At 47.2% G+C, this 25,548-nt stretch overlaps 1 protein-coding gene across 7 annotated transcripts in view; it reads right to left on the bottom strand.

The window, feature by feature from the left end:
* Positions 1–338: 338 nt before the first annotated feature.
* VPS8 (VPS8 subunit of CORVET complex) overlaps positions 339–25,548 on the bottom strand; it is a 254,754-nt gene continuing 229,544 nt past the window's right edge. For 4 of the 7 annotated variants that reach the window (XM_027584601.2, XM_027584610.2, XM_027584603.2 and 1 more), the window contains 2 exons: positions 3,560–3,640; positions 339–1,081 (listed from right to left, as the gene is read on the bottom strand). In XM_027584601.2, coding sequence (XP_027440402.1) covers positions 932–1,081; positions 3,560–3,640 — 231 coding nt within the window. In that variant the 3' untranslated portion in view covers positions 339–931. Of the gene's footprint in view, positions 1,082–3,559; positions 3,641–17,834; positions 17,965–25,548 lie in introns of all 7 variants that reach the window. The other 3 variants (XM_027584604.2, XM_027584605.1, XM_027584606.1) reach the window with 2 other exon arrangements.

Below are 25,548 nucleotides of genomic sequence, written 5' to 3'. Positions count from 1 at the left end.
AGGTGTGTGCTGCCTTGGTTAAATTATTCATCATGTGAGTCTCAGCTTCTTTTTTTCTGTAAAAGAGGGTTGAATTTGAACTAATGAAACTGAATTGTGGGGGCGCCTGGGTGGCTCAATCATTGGGCATCTGCCTTCAGTTCAGGGCATGATCCCGGGGTCCTGGGATCGAGCCCCGCATCGGGCTCCCTGCTCAGCGGGAAGCCTGCTTCTCCCTCTCCCCCTGCTTGTGTTCCTGCTCTCTGTGTCAAATAAATAAATTTAAAAAAAAATCTTAAACAAAAGAAAACTGAATTGTGGCAACAAGGGCTCTACATGTCCCCCGTGACTGGACAGACCGAGAGCTGGCCAGCAGGCCTGCAGAACTTAAACACAGAGGCATTTATTGTTTGTTAGGGCAAAGCTTACACTCAAATGGGTTTTCACATAAACGCATCAAAAGGGCGATGCCCTGCCCCCGGGTGTTTGCTTTCAGTTCTCCTCCAGCCTGGCCCAGCACTGTTCCATCTTCCCGACGGCAGCAAGAGCTCGAGTTCCTCCATGTTACCCAGCAGCTGGAGGGGACCAAGCAGGACAGAGTCCTGAATGCCATCTGCCCGAGTCCCATCTATTCTCGAAGCTTCAGGGAAACTGGAAAAAGTCCCAAAGGGCAAAGCATATGTTCTTAAAAAGCTGGATGGAAGTATGAGACATTCCTTTGCTGAACAAGCAAACAAAATCAACTGGTTGGTGAACTGATGCTGCTGCAACATCCTGGGAGAGATAGGGAGTCTCCCCGGGGGATGATGGGTGTGGAGAAAGGCCCAGGCATGGACAACCAACCTTGGCTCAGAAGGGGGCAGGCGGAGGGGCCAAGCCAGTGAGAGAGGGGTCCCTCCCTGGCTGCATCAGGATCGTGTCTGGCCTCCAGTGCCAGGCCCCCCAAGAGGCCTCAGTCCTCAGTCACAGGTGGGGGAATGAGCTGCAGCTGGAAATTCTCATTCTGGAAGATGCTGTTGAAAGCAGGGCCACTCTGGGAGCCACTGAATGGCCTGTAGCTCTCACTGCTGCGATTCTGGGAGAGCTCTGTGAGGAGAGCCAGCTGCAAAAGAAGGGACACCCATCAGCCAAGGTGTGCGGATCAGAGGCGGAGGAGCCTCAGTTCCCCTGCCTCAGATACACAAGGGACGGGGCTACACCGCAGGGAAGAATAAAACTGGCTCTGGATCCCAGGGCAATGACCCTGGATTACGATCCCTGGCTCTGACGTCTCTTGTGTAACCTGTCTGGCCCCGACTTCAGCTGTGAGGAGGGAGCCGTGAGACATGGCAGGGCTGTCATGTCTGGGTCAGGCTCCGGACCCCACGTCTGCAGGAACTTCTACTAGTGCAAGGTCACTGCGACGAGTGCGCTGTGCTACGTCCTCTATGTGTGTATGGTTTCTAACCTTCCACAAGAACCCTCTGTGTACAACACCCAGAGTCCTCAGAGTTAATGTGTCCTAAGTCACTCAGGGGTGAGTGGTGGTGCAGGACTCAACCCCAGGTCCACGTGGCAATTTCTGCTTAGCCGAGCCACCTATGGTTCTGCCTTCCCTGGTCTGTTACCCGTTCCTACTCACCCACCCTGCCAGGAACTCTGTCCTCTGCTGATCTAGCCGGTAAGGGGTTCTCTCTCCATCCAGGCAGTGACGGCACGAGGGTCACATGTATCCATTTATCACTTCTGTGGAAAACTCACTACGAGGGACTGTGGGAACTGGAGAGACAGCAGACGGGCCTCTCAGTTCAAAGTGCCCATTTATCTAAAGCACTCCGGCCCCAGCGACCCTCTAGGGCCCAGCTGACGACACTGGCTCAGGAGCCCCACCTGCGAGTTACTCAGCTGGTGAGGGACGCACGGCAGGCGCATGCACTCACATCATCCTGCCCGGGAGACAGATGTCCCTTGGTCCACTGAGCCCCATCTTTGCCACTTCTCATCCTCACTAACCCTCTCGGCTGCCCATCAGCCTGTGAAGTTCTCCCTAAGAACAATTCTGTACAAGACTAGGAACAGAACAGGCAACAGATGTTACATAAACTCAAAGTTCTCAAAGTCATTCAGACCCTGTGAGGTTTAGAAAGATCAACTGAAAAAATATTTTCTATTTCCTAAGAGAAGATCTGTCTGTGTTCTACTTCTGTAACTTTGTGATCTGGAAATCAAGGAATCCTGAATAATGGCTCCACAGTTTGAAGCAGAGCTTCCTTAGGAGGCTCAGAAAGCCAACTCGTGGGGCAGAGCCTGGCTGAGGCTGAGAGCTCAGTAAAGCCACTGGGCCCCATTCCAGAGACCCCTGGGGAAGCTTCCTGGAATAAAAACCAACTCTCCAAGAGGGAACACCACTTTTCCTCGGGGCTGCCACCCCCCCCGCCCCTGGCCCCCAGCAGGTATTTGCACAAGAGCAGGGAGGCGGGCAGGGAGTCCAGGCACAGAAGCAGAGCCACACACGGTGTGTGCGAGCTCAAGCTGAGCACCAAGAACAAATCGGGCCCTGCTGGAGTCTAGGTAGGACTTGGGACGTGGAGAAGGTGGTAGTTTGGACTCCACCTTCCGGGGATGAGATGCAGGAAAGACTTTTAACAAGGGGGTGACCAGACACTGGGGTTTGGAGCGATTCCCCAGGCAGCAGGGACAGAAGACCTGCAGTGGCCTCTGCGAGTGACCGTTTGGAGGGAAAGGGGAGAAATCCACAGGAGGTACAGAGAAGATGCCTCCGGGGGCTCCCCGGGGAGTTGTGGGGAGCGGGGGGGTGCTGCCAGGCTTCTGCTCTGGGTGACTAGCTGGGGTGCCCAGGCAGCAGGTGAGGAAGAACAGGTGGAGGGAGTTATCGGACACCCTCGGGACGTGCCTGGGGAGCGTGCAGCCGGACGCGGGGGCAGGACTGCTAGCAGGTCTCCCGGGCCGTCCTCTTCTATGGTTCCGGACGGGTCCCAGTCATTTCAGCCCCTGGCCCTTGGCAATAAAGACCCATTTGCCCAGTGTCCGCTGCAGCCAGGTGCAGTTGTGCGCCTAAGTTCTGGACAATGGAAAATGAGATCTACACCTTCTAGAACTGTAAGGACATAGTTTATTTCCTCCCGCTCTCCTTTTCCTCCACGTTGCCAGCCGGCACACAGCGGTGACGGGGACGCTGGAGCAGCCCTGCTAAACCAGGCGAGTGTGCGCCCCGTGCCAAGGATGGCAGGAGAGAGAAGGACGCCGGAGACAGGCTCCGGGCAGGCGCCCTGGCTGCCTGCGTTTCCACGTCTGTCTTGGGTACCCGTCATTCAGCATTTGTGTTCACGGCCAAACACACTCGGCCGGCGCAGACGGGGCCGTCATTAGTATAAACAAAGGCCCCCAGAAGGCAGTACACACACAGATGGGACGGAGCTCTGCCCCCGTCCTCCGTGTCCTCTGCTAACTCCCGAGTGCTCCCTGGGGCCAGGGCTCCAAACTGAGGCGGCGGCTGGGGTGAGGGCCGGAGGACGCCACCCTTCCCAAACAGTAATTATAAACCGGGAAATAAAAATGTAAGCCACCCCAAAAACATTACCCGGGAGCTTCCTCGGTAGAGATGGCAAAGCTGATCAAACGCCTGGATTTGCTGGGGGTCCAGGACGGGTTCCGAGGCTGCCTGGAAATCAGAAACGAGAAGGTAAACACCGGTGCGCGCGGGCGGCCTCTGCCCTTGGCCAGTGCTGACCCAGAACCCAGTCTTCCTTCGTGCCTTTCCGAGGAAATCCAGGCTAGCAGCAGTGAGAGACCATACTGGACATTAATTAGAAATAGGCATGTCCTTCCGAAGCCCCTTGGTGCCACCCTGCAGGCTGACCTGTGGAGGGGCTGTCCCCACTGTGGTCTCTCTAGGTCTCCACGCACAAGCTTCCCTCGGGGCTCCTTGACCCCCGTTGGCCTTTACGCGCAGAGCAGTTTCGCTCCGGCCAGGCCTGCATTCCCATACCCCCTGCTGAAGCTGGCGGGCACAGATGCCCCTTCTTAGAGGCGGTCGTGGAGGGTGCTTTGTAAATACAAAATCACGTCCTTTCCCTGTTTCATGATAAAACTGGCAGCCACTTAACGGGGTTGCAAGGTTAGTCTACTGGTTTTTGGAAGAGGTGAAGTTTAACTTATTTCCACAGCTGTCTGGCTTCGTTCCGCCTGCAACGGTGGCGGACACGCTGATCCTGAGCTTCTAGTCTACTCTCCGTGGGTCTGGTCCAACGCTCTTACCTACAGGAAAGAAATGGGATCCCGGGGGAGGCAGCCATAGGCTTTGGAGTCTGAGGTAAACTGGAATAGCAGTTCTGACACTAACTTGCTCTGTGACCTCAGGTAAGTTACTTTTCTGAGCCTCAACTGCCTTACCCGTGAGAGAAGAAAATTATGGGGTCACTGAAAATTAGATGAGATACAGATTTAAAGTGTTGTTAACATGGCTGGCACCTCACAAGGGCTCCGTACATGCTAGCTTTTATTACTACAATTTAGAGATCCCCTTAAATGTTGCTTTCAGGTGTTATGCTTATGTGTAAGATTAGTAAAAAGAAGTCTTTGTTCTGTATTCATTATGAACCTCTCTTGGCATGAATCAAAGCATCACTAAATACACAATGAATGTATCTGTAAAGGAGGATTTCAGTGACGAAGGGTCTGGATGGTGACAGGGTGCCGCTCTATGAGGAAGGTACGGTCATGTCCATTTTCTCCCCCTAAGAAGAATTCTGAACTTAAAAAAAAAAGCATTACACAGAGGTTACATAAATTTATAATTTGTCTTCCAGGAAGGACTTTGCTTCTTCTCCTCAAAGTTTTTACTATCCTTAGGGGGTACAATGGACCAAGAGCTCAGAGAGACAAAAGAAGCACTACCCTTGCAATCACTCACGCTAGCCTAGTGGGAAGCTGTTTTACCACCTCACCTCCTGGCCGGGCGAAAAGGATCTCCTGTAAGGTCCAGAAGGCAGCTATCAGAGAGAAGGCTCACAGCTCATGGCCCCTGGAACCCCATAGTGGTGCCCCACTAAGGTAACACCTTAGTTCTGGGTGCCCTGAGTGATGTGGGGATGGCTGAGGACAAGGCCGCTCCGTGGAAATCCTGAGAAGGACGGTACGATCCAAAGCAGCCAGAAAAGAGAAGAGGGGACCCACAGAGGCTCTGCTTTTCATTCTGTTCCGTGTCTCTGGGTCTGCCAGACACATGGAGAGATCATTCTCTGAGAATGTTTAAACTTGCTTGACAATTTTTAAAGACAGCTTTTCTCTATTATTTGGCAGGAAAACGATCATATTCTTGGAGATCGTGTGTGTGGAGTATCACACTTCTGACAGATACTAAGTAAAATACACAGGGAAGATCCAAGCTCAAGAAGATCGGAAAGTCTGAGAAACACTACACACCTAGCTTAAACAAAGCAAAACAAGAAAAATTACCTAATTACCTTCGAGATACTTAACAAAAAACATGGTTTTGCCACCTGATTTCCCATATCCCTTTAGTATCACTGGCATAAACTGGGGAGCAGGGCAGGTTAAGGACAAGGGGGATACTTGTCTTTCATTGGCCATTCAAAGCCTCAGCTGTGGGGCCTGCCACTGCCACAGGCCATATGACAAGGGCCCAGCCACCCCGATGTCACCTTTGCTTATTCCCCGGTTGCTCTGTGTTTCATAAAGGAGGTCCAAACAGAAACAAGCCAGTAGTAGACTAGGGAAGGGAGTGGAGGGTGGGGATTATGGTGAGGGGAAGGCTGGTTAGTTACACAGCAGGTTTAAACGCCAAGTTAGCATATGACGAAGCAGCAAGAGCCAGAAAAGCTCTCTCCTTATAGAGGTACTTTTATAAAACAGCTCTTTGCCTTGAAGGGATATTGTAAGAAAAAAAAAATCTCGTGAAATGCACTATTGTACTCGTTACATAAGTGTGGATGGTACCGGCCACTTAACGGTGACCCACTGAAGAAATTCCCATCAGACCTTGCTGAGAAAAGCTGTACTGGACACAGACCTGCTAATAATTGTATTTTCTTTTTTGTTTTTATCACTATGGAGCTCAGGGCTAAATGGTTAGTACACCTAGCAACTGCTTAGGACTTTGTGGCAAACATTTATGTATGCAATTGTAACCCAGTTTTATAATACAGTTTTCCTCATTTATTTCACCCTACTGGACGTATTTTGGAAACCAACTCAAATCATTTTGGGAAAGTGAAGGTCAGGTCATAAGTAGAAAATGCCACTGCTAAAAACAGAATCCTGCTTTCACCCCCCAGGATATACTATGGGCAGATGAGTCTATTCTAGGCATAGAATAAATGACTCTAGCCCCCGGGGGTTTGCTCACTGAGACAGAAAATGCAGAATTCACGCTTTCTGATCTAGTACTTCTTGGATCTGAATGTGCCTAAGAATCCCTGGGAGATCTTGTTAAAATGCAGAGTCCAGGTGGCAGGTCTGGGGTGGGGTCTGAGGTGTTGGGTTTCTAACATGCTCGCGGGCAGTACCGAGAATGCTAGTCCCCAGTCTACACTGTGTTGCTACCCTGTGTTGCTAGAAAGGCTCAGGGCGGGAGACTTCCTGTCCGGAGGCCTGTGTAACAGGAAACTCTCAGGTTGAGGGGTATTTTACCTCCTACTGATTCCGCTGTACCAAATCATCCATTCCCTTCGCACTTCTTTTTTCCTAAGGCACCCACAGATCAGGGATGTTGGTTTTCAACATACTAGGTTCACATGCATTTTAGCAACCCTTGGATATAATAAAGTTTAATAAGGATGCTCCTGCCACATGGTTTATTTTGAATCTTATGGAATTGCAAGCCCTACATCTGTTTTACTAAATAAGGGAACGGGATTGTGTAAATTGAGGAAGAGAAGGCTAGGAGACTTGCCTAATAGGAATAAAATATTCATAACCAATTAAGGGTCATAAACAGGGCCTTTACCTTATAAACCCTAGTCCCCCTCTGCCAGGAGAACAAATAGGAAGCACAGAGACACATACACACAGAGACCCACACATGACTGCAAACAACATGACCTGCCTAGAGAAGTGTGCAGGGGTGGCTTCTCAGGGTCTTAGTCCTCTGTTAGGCCCTTAAACTCCTTGGAAATACCACAAGAAGGGGTTTCCAAGGATGACGCCCCGCAGGAATGGAAAAATCTGGCTGTTGCATGTGTGAAGTACCTGAGGGTTACATGCAAGCCATCACCCCGGGCCGCCAGAGACTCAGCGGAGGAGCAGCTGCTGGGGCCACCCTGGAACCCTCCCGGAAGCCATAGGATGGACATGCCCTATTCTTGGCTGGGCATACTGGCTCCGTGGTAAAGTGAAGACAAGTCATTTGAGGCAAAATGGGTGAGCTATTTGTAGACACGCCTAGGACCTAGTAGATGCTCACCCGTCTTAAAATCCTTCCTGGTATAAGACCCTAGTTTTCAAAAGGAAGCATACAGGAAATGACTAATAATCACTGAGGCAGGGATTTCTGTACTCTTTCCATGGTTCTACAGGCTCAAAAAGTGCGGTGGGGAGGCCGAGAGGGGAAGGACCAGGCCTGCGTGAGGTCGGCTTGTCTGCTGAAGGCTTCCTGCCTATGCAGGCTCTGGCCCTATCCCCCCCAGGCCTCATGCACTAAGATCCAGCTCTCTGGTTTAACAAATATCTCCGGAGTCCCTACTAGTATCGGGTCTGGGGTACAAAGATGAACAAGAGGGGTTTAATATCCCAGAATCTGTGGGACATTAAAACCCCGCAAAAAGATTTCACCTCCTCCAGGGCTGATAAGCAAAGCTTGAGAGGTTACGGAGATATCTGATAACCATATATGGCTTATTTGCCACGGCAGGACTTTGTCTGCAACATGCTCTCCCATCATCTACATAAACCATCAAAATCTCCCTGGTACTACAACATTTTTGGGCCCAGATCACACTCTTGGATGTGAGACACGGAGCCAGCACTCTCCCCAGAATGCCTCGTGTGTGTGCCCCAGTCCTCTCAACAGATTGGCTTCCGCGGGCCCCGTGTGTCACCCTTATGTCGCACTCACTACAGTGTGATTCTCTGTGTGTCAGTCTCGTCTGTCAGACTGTGGACCCCCTGCACTTCAGAACCGTATCTTTGTCTCCTTTCTGCTCCCCATGCTCTACAGCCAGCAAATGCTCAAAAAACAGCTGCTGAACAATCACATATCCTGGCTGATCTGGAACTGGCCATTTTAGGTGTCTGAGCAGGCAGCCACTGGGCTCTCCTGGCCCAGAGTGAAATCACTGGCATTTGTCTCCCTATTTTCAAGAACTTGAACTTGCAAAGATTCTTTGTGATTTCTGGCATGTTTGTCCTGTATTTCAGGGAAAATATCAATTTCATTTTATTTAATTCACTTCTGGGGAGAGGATTATTTTTAACTGTCAAAAATATAGGTACCACCCCTTTTAAGAAGACAGGAAAACTTACCAAGCAAGCACGACTTGTAGTTAAAAGCCTCTTTCTGTTGTTCCCCAATACTTCTTAGTGCCGACACAGCCATTCGGCGTGACTGCGGCCTGTGTAGGGGAGGCCGGGCCTGCTCCCCAAGTGCCTGGGACACTGCAGCGGCTGCCCGAGCCCAACCCTGGCCTCACCGGGCACTAGATGACATTCGTAGGCAGGCTGCCTATTCTTTCTGAGGTAGTTGTGTTTTTTTGTTTGTTTGTAACAGGGGATAAGAGAAGAGCTGTGTCACAGGAAGTGGCTGGGATGAGGGGAAGGCCTCCAGCACGTGGTAACTGGCCAAGACGCTCTGAGTCCTCATTTGGTGTGACTTCCTGGAGGGGGCATGGGAGGGCCCTGCGGGGGCCACACACAGACCCAGTTGGGATGGGACACGGGTCCCGTGTACCTAGTCCTCACGTGGCCGCCAAGAGGGAAAGACGGGGGACCCTAGAGCACAGTGCTGTCCACACTGGCAAACGTGGCAACGGAAGGGATGCTGCAGAGAGAGAGAGAGAGAGAACGGGGAGTGGGGGGGAGCCTTAAGAACACAGGGCCTTGGGGCTCCTGGGTGGCTCGGTTGTTAAGTGTCTGCCTTCGGCTCAGGTCATGGTCCCAGGGTCCTGGGATCGAGCCCCGCATCGGGCTCCCTGCTCGGCGGGGGGCCTGCTTCTCCCTCTCCCTCTGCCGCTCCACCCATCCGCCCACTCGTGCTCTGTCTCTCTCACTCTTTCTCTCAAATAAGTAAAATCTTAAAAAAACAAAGCTTATCCTAAACAACAGTATGCTGCCAGTCCTGAGGCCTCAACTACTGTCACCATCACCCTCTTTGCTATTTCTTTAGTTGAAACAAACAAAAAAAACTGTATAAAAACTACTAAAGAACAGCAATTATGGTTATTGGCTTTAAAGTTCCTTCTCTTATGTAAAACAAAGAGAAAGGAAGGAAAGGCAGTAAGCTAGATTTTGAGCAAGATACAGTTGGTTGAACTGCAGTAAAAACACAGCCCAAATTTAACAGACTATAACTGATCAGATTTAAGTTTAGGAGACCCTTTCACTAAATGTTAAGGGACCATCAATCCTCTCCAAATATACACAACTTTGATCGATAGTTTCCAACTACTGGTCCAGGACATCATGGTCTATAACACTATCTTAAAAGAATCTCACTCTAGGGGCACTTGGGTGGCTCAGTCGTTAAGTGTCTGCCTCTGGCTCAGGTCATGATCCCAGGGTCCTGGGCTCGAGCCCCGCATCGGGCTCCCCGCTCTGCGGGAAGCCTGCTTCTCCCTCTCCCATTCCCCCTGTGTTCCCTCTCTCACTGTCTCTCTAATAAATAAATAAGTAAAAAAAAAAAAAGAAAAAAGAAAAAGAAAAGAACAGGGCCTCTTGTCTCTTGCTTCCTGGCACCCAGCGCCGTGCTCGGCACAGAGCACGGGGGAACGACTCATCTGCTATCAGATGGAGGAAGGGACCGGCAGGGCAAGCAAGCAGATTTTCTCCTTGCTACAAGTTCCCCGGAGCTTTCACAAGCCCCCTAGACACAGGAAGAACACAGGGCTCATGCTCTGACAGCCCTGGGCTCCATCTGGATTCTGCAACAACTGGCTCAATGCCTCTGGCCCGCTTATTTAGCTTCTCTCAGTCTCTGTCTTTCTCTGTAAACTCTACAGAATTGTGAGGATTGGAGATCACGTGTGGGCCTGGCGTCTACCGGGTGTTCAGTACACGGCAGCGATCTATACTCCCAAGAGAAGTGCCCTGGAAGAGAGAACAGTGGGGGGCTGGGACTCAGGAACCCGGAGCTCTCATCCTGTCACAGCTCCCCGCGTCACCTGGGCGGGTCACGACGCTCCCCCAGGTCTACCCTCTGATCTCGCGAAAGGCAGTGCCACCACCGGCCGCTCTCTACCACTCAGGAAAGGCTCCCAGGAGGTAACAGGCATTTGAGGGCATGAAGATTTCAAGTAAGAAAGTAACATTTACTGAAGTTACTCATGGCTTTTATGGCGTAATCCTATGCAAACTAAGGCAACCAACTACAGGCACTAGAGATCCCGTCACGAAGCCCAGGAAGGCCCACGATAGCCCTGACGAGAAAGAAGAGTCGCTCTAAGATGCTGTACAGAGAAAGGGATTTGCCAAATCAGCAACAGGCACAACACCAAAGCGGGAGCAACCAGATCTGAGCGGAATCTCAGTGGGGCAAATGCATAAACACGAAGCACCCCGCCTAGTGTCCCCAGACCCTCTAACCCACCTGCCGAGAACTGATTACGAAGGATTTTCCAATTGGAAGAGAGGGGAAAACACATTCGATGCTATCTGACAGAGCACATTTTCTTCTTCCCATGTAATGAAGTCTAGTGATAAAAGCTGAAAGTTAAACTGTGGCTGAACATCAGAGGGAGAAACAGCGGCGGCCCTGGAAGCGACCCACAGTGCTCCGCGTTCAAGCAAAGCCGCCGAAAAGGAGGAGAGCCCCGGGGAGAGGGACGTGGGGCTAATGTGCTGCGCCAGCACATTTCAAAGCTCGACACTCACACGGGGTGCAAAGGCGAGCTGTCATTACAGCCGCTGGAAGGAAGGAAAGCGCCCAGGGCTTTCAGGAACCAAGGACTCAACAAGCCCGTCAAGCTTCGAGATAGGAAAGCCACCGGGATCCGCCGCCGCCCCGAGGGCGGGAGTCCTACGAACAGGCATGATGATAATGATAATGTTAGGGATCCTGGATCCGAAGGCTCCCACACCACCCGTGGAGAGAGGGCAGTCACGGAATCTCTACTAAGGTCCCAAAATCAAAACCCCCACATTTCTTTTCCCACTGGTCTTCCCACACGAGCAGGCCAAGCCTAGTTTGCCAGAGACAGGGGACACACACTTCATAAAATTCTGCAACATAATTACTTGTCTTTCCTGCATTCCAGGAACCTTCTACTGGCCTTTTTGTAACTTGCCGGCGGGGCTGGAGCTGAAGGCGGAGCGGGATGAGTGGAGGGAGAACCGCATTTTCCCACTTTTCTCCCTTCCTGCTGTTGGCCTCACTTTTAAAATCTTTCCGTTACAGGCCTCGGATAGACTTCTGCCACTACCTAAGCTGTTTCAAACTAGAGGTCCTTCGTGTTTTGCCTAAAATGAAACCCTGGCTTCAGAGGTAAGAGGGAGGCCACATCTGCTTCGTGTCTGCAAACAGAAACCCCGGTACTCAAACTCCCCTCCACACACACTTTGCTCCAGACCGGACCCCGACCTCTCCCTCATCCCCATCTCCGAATGCCTCCACTCTCTCAGTAGGTCACAGTCAATGACGAATCGGGCAACGATGGGACAAAATAAGCAGGGATGTTGCTAGGCTGCCTGGAGAGAGGAGGGAAACACCCGGCAGAACATCTGTCACGGAGATTTCACCCGGCGCAGTAGCGACGGCTCCCGAGCGGGCAGCCCGAGGTGGGAGGTGGAGAGGACGAGTGTCTGACTAGAAAATACCCCTCAACCCAAGGCCTTCAGTACCACGATGAAAAAGAACATAGTGACTTCACGGCAGCAGGAAGAACATGCTGGATTAAGTGGGCTAAGATGTGAAGGGAGTAACCACCACCGCTCCCGCGGCGGCCCAGTTACTGAGCAAGCAACCACCCTGTTCCGGGCGCTGTGCGTGCATTAGCTCACCTAACTGTCACAAAAACCCTGTGAGGGCCGTACTTCCGTCATCCTTATTTCCCAGCTAGAGCAACTAAGTCACTCTGGGTGGTGGGCAAGCCAGACTGAATTGGAGCAGTCTAGTTCCAGAGGTTTCTTTCACTTGCCTTGCTCCTGGCATCAGTGTGGAAGAAGCCTGACAGAAAGTCACTCTTCAGGGACACAGGAGGTTGTGTCAGGAGCAGAGGAGGTCTAGCTGGGGGTCAAGGTGCCTGTGCCAGGCTCCTGAAACATGGGTGGCCTCCAATCTTTCTGAGCTCTTTCATGATTCTACTTTCTAGTTAAAGAAACTCATCCTATCAGGCCCATGAAGTCTTTTTTTTTTTTTTAAGATTTTATTTATTTACTCATGAGAGACAGTGGGGGAGAGAGAGAGAAGCAGAGGGAGAAGTAGCCTCCCAAGGAACAGGGAGCCCGATGCGGGACTCGATCCCAGGACGCTGGGATCATGACCTGAGCCGAAGGCAAGATGCTTAACCATCTGAGCCACCCAGGCGCCCAGGCCCATGAAGTCTTAATAAAAGACTCCGGAGAGAGAAGAGTTGATGAAATGAGCTACAGTGATTAGTGTCGTGCTTAAAAATACATTTTGGAGGACTGAGCTGAAGAAGCCCAGTGAGAGCTGACAATGTTAAGGACTAAAGCTAAGTTCCTAGAACAAATACGGAACCACAAAAGACCCCAACAGCCAAAGCCATCTTAAACAAGGAGGGCAAAACTGGAGGTATCACAATCCCAGATTTCAAGAGAGACTACAAAGCTGTAGACATTAAACAGTATGGTACTGGCACAAAAACAAATACATGGATCAGGGGAACAGAACAGAGCACAGAAATAAACCCATGATTACATGGTCCGTTAACCTTCAAAGGAGGCAAGAATATGCAACAGGAAAAAATACAGTGTCTTCAACAAACTGGTGTTAGGAAAACTGGACAGCAACATGCAAAAGAATGAAACTAGACCACTGTCTTACACCACACACAAAAATAAACTCAACATGAATTACAGACCTAAATGTGAGACCTGAAGCCATAAAAATCCTAGAAGACAGCCCAGGCAGTAATTTCTCTGACACTGGCTGTAGCAACATTTTTCTAGGTATGTCTCCTCAGGGAAGGGAAACAAAAGCAAAAATAAACTATTGGGACTACATCAAAATAAAAAAACTTCTGCATAGCAAAGGAAACAATAAAACTAAAAGGCAACTTACGGAATGGGAGAAGATTTCTGCAAATGACATATCTGATAAAGGGTTAGTATCCAGAATATATGAAGAATTTATACAACTCAACACCCAAAACCCAAATAATTCAGTTAAAAAATGGGCAGAAGGCATGGATAGATATTTCTACCAAGAAGACATACACATGACCAACAGACACAAAAAGAAGCTCAGCATCACTCATCATCAGGGAAATGTAAATCAACATCTCAATGAGGTATCACTTCACACCTGTTAGAAGGCTAAAATCAAAAACTCAAGAAACAAGTGTTGGCGAGGATGTAGACAAAAAGGAACCCTACTGTACTGTGGGTGGGAATGCAAATTGGTACAGCCACTGTGGAGCCATGGAGGTTCCTCAAAAACTTAAAAACAGAACTACCATATGAATTAGTAATCCCACTACTGGGTATTTACCCAAAGAATATGAAAACACTAATTCAAAAAGATATATGCACCCCTATGTTTACCACAGTATTACTTACAACAGTCAAATTATGGAAGCAACCCAAATGTCTATTTATAGATGAATGGATAAAGAAGATGTGTGTGTGTGTGTGTGTGTGTGTGTGTGCGCGCGCGCGTGTCTGTATATACACACAATGGAATATCATTTAGCCATAAAAGTGAAATCTTGCCATTTACAACATGGATGGATCTAGAGGGTATAATACTAAGTGAAGTAAGTCAGAGAAGAACAAATACTGTATGATTTCATTCATATGCAAAATTTAAGAAACAAAACAAATGAACAACAACAAAAAGAGACAAAAAGCCAAACTCTTAAATACAGAGAACTGATGGTTACCAGAGGGGAGGTGGGGGGAGGGTGGGGATGGTGAAAAAGTTAAAGTGGATTAAAGAGTACACTTATGATGAGCACTCAGTAATGTGCAGAATTGCTGAATCACTATATTGTACACCTGAAACTAACACAACACTGTATGTTAACTCTACTGGGGGAAAAAAAAGAACTAAAGCTAAGTTCTTCAGTGAGAGACCTCACCCACAACACTGTGAAGACAGGTTTGTGCATACACTAGGTGCTCATGACTATTTTCTGCCATCACAGAAGAAATTCTGAACTTGGCTCTGACACTAATTAGTTGGGCTGATATCCTTGATGTTAGTTAGTTGTCACCAACGTGGGATAGTGGGCTATAGGATTAGACTATCTAATAGGTCAGTTTTCTCATGTGTCAATTAGAGACAATAAAGGCTAATGCATACATTTGGCTAACGCGTGCATTAAACATGAAAGTAACTAGAATGGGGCACCTGGGTGGCTCAGTTGGTGAAGCAGCTGCCTTCGGCTCAGGTCATGATCCCGGGGTCCTGGGATCGAGCCCCGCGTCGGGCTCCCTGCTCAGCGGGAGCCTGCTCCCCCCCCTTCTCTCTCTGCTGCTCTGCCTACTTGTGCTGTCAAATAAATAAATAAAATCTTAAAAAAAAAAATTAACTAGAATAAAGCCAGAGGCCACTCCAGTTACCTCAGAAGAGCTTCATGAAGTAGGCTATGTAGGTATTTTTTCTGTTGTATAGACAAACGTAAGGTGCTATGGGTGTATAAGGTATTATGGACTTCCCATGGGCCATCTGAGCTGCTCTGGGTGCCAGGAGTGCATGTGTCTGAGGACCCCAGCAGGATCCTTGGTGGGACCATCCATAATGTTAGTGCCATACTGTGTCATTAAGTAGAGGTACACAGTAATTTTTGTTTGGCTTGTCTACCCATTTTGCTCCCTCACAAAAATAATTGTCCCCAGATGGGTTTGAAGTCTCTGATACCTGTATATTCACCTGTCCATGCTTGGCTACTCCTTGCCTAACCCGCTTTGAAAGGCAACAATCTGGGGAAGACCTGTGGTGGCAAAGCTAATAATCTCATTATGCCTAAAAAAATGGGACTTTTAAAAACTTTTAGGCAACTGTAAAATGTAATTTAAACTTTAAAAAATACCGTTCTTGGTCAAATGCATTAAAACCTCCCTATTATCTTGACGGGATTATTATTATTATTACAAAAGGTTGGTCATTGACTCAAATTCTCAAACACATTAAAAAATAACTGATGGATGTTGCTGCCTCCAGTGTTCTGCAGCATTAGAAACAGAAATAAAAAATGGTAGTCCTGGGAAATAAAATGGATGACAACTGGGCTGGGACCCCTACCTCCTTCCTTCCTGAGGGAACTGTCCTGTGCAAACTTAGGCTCCTGCATTGTGGTATATTATGGTCTTTCCTTTTTGTCAGGAAAGGAAGATCTAAAAAAAATCTGGTAAGATTTATTTTTATGGGAAATGGAGTTACAAAGAAAGCTTCTTAGTGGGGTGGCATTTTTTCTATTGCTAGTCAGAAATCCTCCTGTGTCTTATCAGTGACCTTATTAAAAAAAATAAAAACAGGGAAAGCATTCATTTCATATATGTAATTAAGGCTTACTACCCTTTGATTATCTAACTGTTGCCTACTTAAGAATAAAGTCGAACAATTATCTTGATGGATGCCACTGTGGGCTAGCAATTATGACAAAGAGCTCTTCTGAGAAGGCAGGGTCCTTAATGATTTTCTCTCAGGGCCATGACTGCTGAAACATTTTCAGTTCTAGTATTCCTGCCCATCTTAACTACACAGACCTCAAAATGATTACCTGATAACAACAGGAATACAGAATCAAATGGAAAAGCAAGCTTAACCCTGAAATTAGCAAAACCCAATACAAGTTAACAATGTAACGACAAATCAAAAGAAAAAGAGAACAAGTACAGCCTTGTGGCTGTACTCTGGTTATCTGAGATGTCAATTCACTGTCCAAAAGACAGAAAAGCTTTTGAACCATTTCTCTCCGTAGAACATGGGTGTTGGGGGTGCCGCCTGGGTGGCTCAGTCGTTAAGCGTCTGCCTTTGGCTCAGGTCATGATCCCAGGCGGGCTCCCTGCTCAGCAGGAAGCCTGCTTCTCCCTCTGCCACTCCCCCTTGCTTGTGTTCCCTCTCTCGCTATGTCTCTCTCTGTCATATAAATAAATAAAATCTTTAAAAAAAAACCAACCAAGCAAACAAACAAACAAAAAAAAACATGGCTGTTGGAAGGTAGAGGGCGGGAAGTGAAGTGATAATATGGAAAGTGAATGAAAGTTATAATTAAGCTATTGTTTACTGTACTTTAAAAAACTCCCCCCAAACTACAGAGACTTCCAAATCTTGCCATTAGAAAGTAATGGTACTGAATTAGACCAGCTCTCCCATAATAACATAAAACCAGCTAAAATATATATAACTGTTGTTTTCTAACTTTGGACAAAAGGCAGAATGGGACTGTAATCCTTGGCAGAAGGGAAACATTCAGAGCCCCATGATTTCCCTGGAATTCTATCTGGAGACACTTTCTGGATGAGAGTCCAAGTAGAGCATGGCAGTGCTGCTGAACTGAGGAATCAGAGATAGGCATTTGGGGCTGGGCAGTGGGTAAATCTGAAGAGGAGGAAGCTTAGCTGGAAATCTATACAGGAGTCCCCTTAAGTTTGTGGCCTAATACTCAGCTGCACATATGTGGGCAAGACTCCAGAAGTCTGGCAGAGAACAGAGCTGTGAGTTAAATGGAGTTTCTAGAGGTTGCAAAGTGCTGGAAGACATGGGAATACTAACGAGCTAGAGTGCAAAGACCTTGATAAACACCCTGGGTATCCAATGAGATTATCAGAAAGCTACGTATTAGGAGCAGGGTATCCTAGACCTGCCCGAACAGAGCTTAAAAATAAGCCTCAAAAATATGTAACTGACTTAACAGTAACCGGCCAAACAAAACTCAGAAGTCTCTAAAGGTAGTCAATAAAATCCAGATGCTCAACAACACAGTGTCCATAATGCCTACCACACAATCAAAAGTCTCCAGATAAGTGGAGTAGGAAAACAGGATTTATAACCAGGAAAGCAACTGATAAAAACAGACTAAGAGACGGCAGAGAGATACTGGGTTAGCAGACAAGGAATTTAAAATATCTATTTTATAAATATGTTTAAAGATTTAAAGGATGGACCTAATAAATAAATACACGAGGGAACCCCAGTAGAAAAACGGAAACTATAAAAAGAACTAGATGATGAGAGGTTAGTAAATGAGCCTATAGCACTGCAAGGTTCCTACAGTTTGTGTTAGGTAGTAAAATATTAACTCTGATTAGACTGTGATAAGGTAAAGATGTATTCTGTAATCCCTACAGCTACCACTAAAACAAAACAAAACAAAACAGAGAGATTTAGCTATAAAAGCAACAGAAGAATCAAAATCAGTATTAAAAAAATGGTCAAATAACCCCAAAGAAGAGAGGGAAGAAGTAAGAGAGGAGAATACAGGTAAGGCAGGTTGCTGGGTCCCGCGATGCCTGCCCAGGACCACCAGGCCTGGGAGTGAAGGGCGCGGGCATTTACTCACCGCACACAGGCCTGTGTACGCTCTCATCGGCGAGTTGCACGGCAACCACTGTGGTCCTTACCAAGTATTTCTGACTTGGCCGTGTAAACTGTAAGGAGTCAATATCCTGGGTACACATAAAACTTTCTTCCTGGAAACCAGAGTGAATGTGAGCAACAAAAACTGAGGCAATGCACACGTGGGTTTCACTGGGCCGTTACAGTAATGATTTACATACTTTCCAGTTTCACTAAACTATCCTGTTTTAGGAAGTGGAGATTTCAAGGTGGTTTTATTCAAGATTCCTCCTCCCCAAATGCTTTAAGCTATTGCTGAATTCGAATCAGATATATTTTCATTTTTCTCTGACACCCTCAGTAATTCACTTTTGTCCTTTTCTGTGTGTGTCTTGAAAGCTGCCTCAAAGCAGCTGAGGAACCAGGGGAGATGTAACACATTTAAGAAAAACAACAAATGACAAGTTAGAAAGTTAGGCCAGACACCAAGAAACAATAACAGAAGGTACTGTATGCCAAGTGCCAAATGAAGAATGGGCAAGAATTGCTCACAAGAATTCAGAGTAAGAGGTGATCGGCTCAAAAGACATTCATTCATTCATTCATTCATCATTCATTCATTCATTTAAAAGACTTATTTATTTATTTGACAGAGAGAGAGACAGCGAGAGAGGGAACACAAGCAGGGGGAGTGGGAGAGGGAGAAGCAGGCTTCCCGCTGAGCAGGGAGCCCGATGCGGGGCTTGATCCCAGGACCCTGGGATCATGACCTGAGCAGAAAGCAGAAGCTTAATGACTTAAAGGGCCACCCAGGTGCCCCTCAAAGACATTTAAATTCACGGTTACGAACAGCAAGCAGCCTCCCTGAGACTTCCTAGTCTACTCACTCTTGCCACTCTGCCATGTGTTTATTTCCTATCTTCTTCACCCCTCTCTTCAAACCTCCAACATTTCTCACCCCCTCCATATTGTCCACAGACTCCACGGACTTCTAGCTCCTCAGTGACCTAGAACACAAGGATGAAGGGAACCTCCAAGAGTGCTCACCACCACACCTACAAGATGCATGCCCATGTGCAGGGGCCTCATTATTCCTGGGGGCATTCTCCTGCTTCAAGACCTCTGCATTCGCTGTTCCTTCTGCCTAGAATGCTCGTTCCCCTCATGTTCCCATGGACTGCACCTTCACTTTTTTAGACAGAAAATATTACTCACTGCACACAGGCCTGTGTATGCTCTCATCAGCGAGTTGCACGGCAACCACTGTGGTCCTTACCAAGTATTTCTGACTTGGAACAATGGAAGTCAACCTTCCATTATCACTCTGTAGAAAACAGCAATCTCCCTTTTTATCTCCCTCATAATGCTTTTCTTCCATAGCCTTATCAAAATCTGAAATACTGGGGGCACCTGGGTGGCTCAGTTGGTTAAGTGTCTGGCTCCTGATTTCAGCTCAGGTCATGATCTCAGGGTCATGAGACAGAGCTCCATGTCAGGCTCTGAGCTCAGCAGGGAGTCTGCCGGAGATTCTTTCCCTCTCCCTCTGCCCCTCCCCTGACCTGCATGCTCACTCTCTTTAAAATAAATAAGGGCGCCTGGGTGGCTCAGTTGGTTAAGCGACTGCCTTCGGCTCAGGTCATGATCCTGGAGTCTCAGGATTGAGTCCCACATTGGGCTCCCTGCTCAGCGGGGAGTCTGCTTCTCCCTCTGACCCTCCCCCATCTCATGCTCTCTATCTCATTCTCTCTCTCAAATAAATAAATAAAATCTTAAAAAAGAAAACTCAACCTACTGAGCCAAAAACATAAAAAAAAAAATCTTAAAACAAAAAACAAAAAACTGAGTTACCATATCTTCATTTGTCTAATATCTAACCCTGCCACCAGAATGGGGGTTCTGTGAAGGCAGAGACTGGTTTTGTTCCCTACAAAGCCCTGCACTTAGACCCATGCCTGCCACATAGTAAGAGCCCAATACATATTTTTTGAATGAATTAAAGCAAAATTTGAACTGGAGGCTACAAACAAGGCATCACAAAAGCAGATATATGAACATGGGATTGGCTATGTTTAGGAAATGAGAAATTTCCATCGACTAACGAAGGAAGGAAAGAAGATGAAGATGAAGTGCGGGCTGGTGATGCATGCAAAGCCCACACTGTCAATCTAAACCAATTCAGACTTCACTTTGTTAGTGACAGGGCTCCACTTAAGTTTTCCAAGCATAAGAAGAGGTGGAGCATGAACTGGAGCCCCAGAAGACAGAGACCATGGAGTTGGTGAAGACTTTTGGAACAGTGGAGGTACACACTGACTGGGGAATGACAACACTGTTGAGGTAAACACGAAGCACAGAGGGCTTCTCGGAGCTAAGTGAAATGCAGAGAGGACACTGGAATTAGAGAATTTCTTCTTTCCAATGATTGCAGAGATATTTCTGTATAATTTTATTTTCTCTTCTATTGCTGTGAAGTTGCTAGAGACAGATATGGACTGCCCCAATTAGTACCATAAAAAGGTAGTCTTAACTGACTTAGTCAATAAATGAAAAAGTTACGTGACTTAACCATGTAGAGAGGAGTCTCTCTTTTTTTTTTTTTTATTTGACACAGAGAGACACAGTGAGAGAGGGAACACAAGCAGGGGGAGTGGGAGAGGGAAAAGCAGGCTCTCCGCTGAGCAGGGAGCCCGATGCGGGGCTCGATCCCAGGACCCCGGGATCATGACCTGAGCCGAAGGCAGACGCTTAACGACTGAGCCACCCCAGGCGCCCCGAGGAGTCTCTCCTTTTAAGAATATGCTGTATCTGGAGTAATATCTACCACTAGTAGATATTTCACACAAAACAGGGAGCTACGGGGCGCCTGGGTGGCTCAGTCGTTAAGCGTCTGCCTTCGGCTCAGGTCATGATCCCGGGGTCCTGGGATCGAGCCCCGCATCGGGCTCCCTGCTCAGCGGAGAGCCTGCTTCTCCCTCTCCCACTCCCCCTGCTTGTGTTCCCTCTCTCGCTGTCAAATAAATAAAATCTTTAAAAACAAAACAAAACAGGGAGCTATAACTTATTTATGGCACAAGAGAAGAACCAAATGTAAATCACAACTAGAATGCCCCTAGGATATGTACAGAAAACAAAACACAAGAGACCCACGGCAGTGGCTTTTGTCTGAGAGAACAGACTGCACTCAGCACCAGTTTGCATTTCATCTTCATCTTTTCCTTTCCTTCTACTTTACCAAAGACTTCTCACTGTTTCTTGAACAGACTCAACCCCATGTTCTGATACTACGAAAGGAGCGTGAGCTTTCAGGGATGGCACGTGAACTGATTTGGGAAAGTAGTCCAGACAGAAAGCTCTACTCTGCAGTAACAGGAGATCAGCCTCTCGAGAACAACACATACATTAGAGCAGCTCAAACCTTGCAAAGCTCTGCTGTTTGGATTCTATGACCTTTACAAATAGGTGATCATTCAGCAGAGTGCAATTAAGAACGGCCTACTGAGTTGTTTTAATGAAAAATAATGGGCTGTTAGCTGCTCTGTCATACCTACTGAAGAGAAAAAAAGACCCCTGCCACATATTGTAGGAAATGCCTAAGAGCTTTGTCAGGAAACTCTGTTGGAAGGGAAAGGCCCATTTCTAACCTGAGCAATACTCTGAACTTCAGCAGGGTCCAAAACTCCAAGGAGATGGTAGCCATGGGGACATTACTTCTTTTGGTAAGGGAGTTCACCTGCATATACTGAGAGGGCACCACGATGGAATACAGAGCAACCACTGGCTCTGACATGGCCCCACACACAGCCCCACTGTGAGAGACTCCTATGATCTAACTCCACTCTGAAAACTACGTCAACTGTTCATGAAGGGGTGTCCTATTTGAAGCAGAAAAATCACACCCATTAACTCTCAATTAACAGAACCTGGTGACTAATAAGTAATGCTATCTAGGTCTCTGTGGGGCTCTACCCCTGGCTCTGCTTTATACAAATATTTTATTAGTTAGCTGGATAAAGATAAAAGAGGCCAATGCATGGAATGAAAAAACTTGATTCCCAAAGAGGTAATCTGAAACAATACAAGTCTTGCACTTGGCTCTAGAAACCAACAGCAGTTACACAGGATGGGGTCAGTGGTGTGTGGGAACAGAATCAGGAGCTTGCTATCAACATGTTCATTGAGTCAACCGTGCAGAATGGCTGCTAAAAATCTAATGTGCCTTTGGTTTCATTTAGAGAACCTAGAATGAGGAAAGGGATGATCTTGTTCTGCTCTAAGCTGACCTGCCCTAAAGTAGCACGGTGGGAACAGAAGAGGTAGGGTATGAGGGGGAGAAGTGAGTGAGGAACAGAACTGTGAATGTTCTGCCTGCACAGGAGAAGACTAGGCCTGGGGACTCAGGACTTCACCTACAGAAAGCACTGGGAAGGCTGCTATATAAAAAAGGAATGAGGTATCTTTCTAATGGCTTCCAGAGGAAGGGCCAGGATCAACAGGTATCTGTCAGCCAGAATAAGGACTAACTCTCGAAGATGGAACGTCTTGCCTCAGGAGAGGGTTTTCACTAAGAGGTAGGACACTGCTTGTTAGAAATGGATGAGGAGAGAGATGGACGCCTACTAGCATGACAGCACGGATGCTCTGATGACCTTTTCACCACTGAAGCTATATATATCTCTACAGACAGATATAGAGACACACACACACACACACCCCTAAAACCAACCCTTTATAGACCTCGGAAATTGTCCTAAGGGCAAATAGCAAATGAAGAAATAACTTTTTTTTTTTTTTAAGATTTTATTTATTTATTTGACAGAGAGAGACAGCGAGAGAGAGAGCACAAGCAGGGGAAGTGGGAGAGGGAGAAGCAGGCTCCCCTCCGAGCAGAGAGCCCGATGTGGGGCTCGATCCCAGGACCCTGGGATCATGACCTGAGCCGAAGGCAGACACTTAACGACTGAGCCACCCAGGCGCCCAAGAAATAACTCTTTTAAAAAATCAATGTAGAATCAGTAAGAAAGGCGAGTATGTGGTTTCTGAACCAAGACTGCTCCCTCCTCCCACCCAGCCTAGTGAGGGAGACTCCACCCCAGACTGCTACCGCCAAGAACACCAAGCTCCTTCTCTCCCAAGCTCCTTCTCTCCCAAGCTCCTAGTTGGAGGGCTTTCTTTTCAGTAGAAGCAGGACTTCAGCATTTCTCCTCTTGCCTCCAGCTACCTGCTGCTGAGGCTAAGTCCTAGGCAAGCACAGTCAAGAAGTGGTGGGGGCTCCCTTCTTCCACCCTGACGCCACCCATGGAATACAGGCTTCATCCTGGGTACTGTCCACTACAAAAAACTGGCTCTCTGATCACCCCTGCTCCAGTTTGTGAGGCAGTGGTTCCATCACAGGAAAGGCCAAGAGGACCTCAGGCTGTGCCCTCTTCCAACAAGCATTCAAGTCCTAAGTGGGCGTGTCATTCAGAGAGAAGCTTGCCGTTATACAGAGCTCTGGTTCAGAGATTATTCCTTGGGGGAGAAGCAGGCAGTACAACAGGTCCTAATCTCTTCTCAAAGGAACTGACTTCATTTGCAACTGAGTGTGGAGAAGTTTGAACCTAAGAGTAGTCTTAGGAACAGTGAAGACTGTGGTGAAAGGCAACTGGGAGGAGAGTCATGCATTTAATGTAGACACAACCTGCACCAGGCCACTACTCTGTAGAAGAGAACGGAGGAAATGATAGCTGGCGGTGGGGGGTGCCCCCAATAAGGAGGTCAAAACAAATATTGAAAACAGACCTCAGAAACTATCCTTTCAAAGGAGTCACAATTTCACCGAATCGGTATGTAGAGCAATTTATGCACCCAGGGCATTGCTGAAAACAACAGAGCAATCAGTAGAGTTTAACAGCTGGTTTGGCCAAGGAAAAAGAGAGAGGCTTTACCAATACCACTGCCATCTAGCTGTCTGTGGGCAAACCCAAGGCTGTATCTCCCAAAGAGCAATATCAGAGGCTTAACACTTGGGGATGGGTAGGGGGATAGACTTCATTAAAATAACCCGACCAGTCACTAAAAATAATAATAACAGCTTAGGCTGCAGCAGCCTGGAGTAGAGTAGAGTGGAGCAAATAAGAATAACTCCAGGAGTGGGGGATCAATGCACAGAGTTGCTACGTTACCTAAGATATCTAGTTTCTAACCAAAAAGTACAAGGCATATAAAGAAATAGGAAAGTGTGATCACATACTGGGGAAGAAAAGCAGATAACACAACCTGCCTTAGAGAGTAACCAGATGTTAGATGTAACAGAAAGACACTAAAATCAGTCATGATAAATATACTTACAGAACCAAAAAAACGCCCAAAACAAACAACAATTAAAAAAAAAAACACACAAACACACACACAGGAAATGGATGAAATGTAGGAAAGTGTGATTTTTAAAAGTAAAGGAAGGTATGATGGCAATGTTGCACCCCCAATACAGAATATCAATAAAGAGGTGCACGTGGGTGGCTCACTAGGTTGGGCGTCTGTCTTCAGCTCGGGTTGTGATCCCAGGGTCATGGGATTGAGCCCCATGCCTGCTGGCTCCCTGCTCAGCGGGGAGCCTGCTTCTCCCTTTCCCTTTGCCCTTCCCCCCGCTGCTTGTGTGCACAGGTGCATGCTCTCTCTCGCTCTTCAAATAAATAAAATCTTAAAAAAAAGGAATATCAATAAAGAGAAATTACAAAAAAGTATAGTAAGGAAATTCTAGAGTTTAAAGTATAATAACTAAAATAAATTCAGGAGAGAGGCTCAAAAGATCTGAACTGGCAGAAGAAATAATGAACTGGAAGATAAATCAATAGAGTATGCAAGCTGAAGATTAGGGGGGAAAAAGAGTGAAGAAAACTGAACAGAGAAACACAGGACACCATCAGTACCACAACAAATACATAATGGGAGTAAGAAAATGAGAGGAGAGAGAATGGAGAAAACAAAATATTTGAGGAAATTGTGGCTGAAGAGTCACAAATTTATTGAAAAGCAGTAACCTAGGGCACCTGGGTGGCTCAGTTGGTTAAACGTCTGCCTTTGGCTCAGGTCATGATCCTGCACTCCCGGGATTGAGCCCCGCATCGGGCTCCTGGCTCAGCGGAGAGTCTGCTTCTTCCTCTGCTCCTCCCTCGCCCTCCCCACCCCTGCTCGTGTTCTCTCTCTCAAATGGATAAATACAATCTTTAATAAAAAAAAGAAAAGAAAAGAAAAGCAGTAACCTACCCATCCAGGAAGATCAACAAACTCCAAGCAGGACAAAGGCCAAGAGATCCACAAATATCTCACGGTAAAAATGCTACAAGTTAAAGACTTGGAGAAAATCTTGAAAAGCAGCAAGAGAAAAACGACCACTTATAAGGGAACCCCAGTAAGATTAGTAACTAAATTCTAGGCAGAAACAAGATAGGGCAGAAGACAACAGGATAGTATATTCAAAGTGTTCCAAGAAAAAAACCTGTCAATCAGTAATCTTATATCCAACAAAGCTATCTTTCAAAAATGAAGATGAAAGAAACACTTTCCAAGTAAACAAAAATGGAGAGAAGTTGTTGCTAACAGACCCACCTTATAAAAAAAATACTAATATAAGTTCATTAGTCACTGTTCACAGTCATTAGTGGAAAGCAATTCAAATCCACATAAGAGAAACCAAAAAAAGAATGGTAAAAAGAACTGGAAGGCAACTATATAATAAT

Source organism: Zalophus californianus, chromosome 1 (assembly GCF_009762305.2).
Source record: "Zalophus californianus isolate mZalCal1 chromosome 1, mZalCal1.pri.v2, whole genome shotgun sequence".
NCBI classification, from domain to species: Eukaryota; Metazoa; Chordata; class Mammalia; order Carnivora; family Otariidae; genus Zalophus; species Zalophus californianus.
Note: the sequence above shows the minus strand (reverse complement) of the source record. Positions and strands in the feature narration are given on the sequence as shown.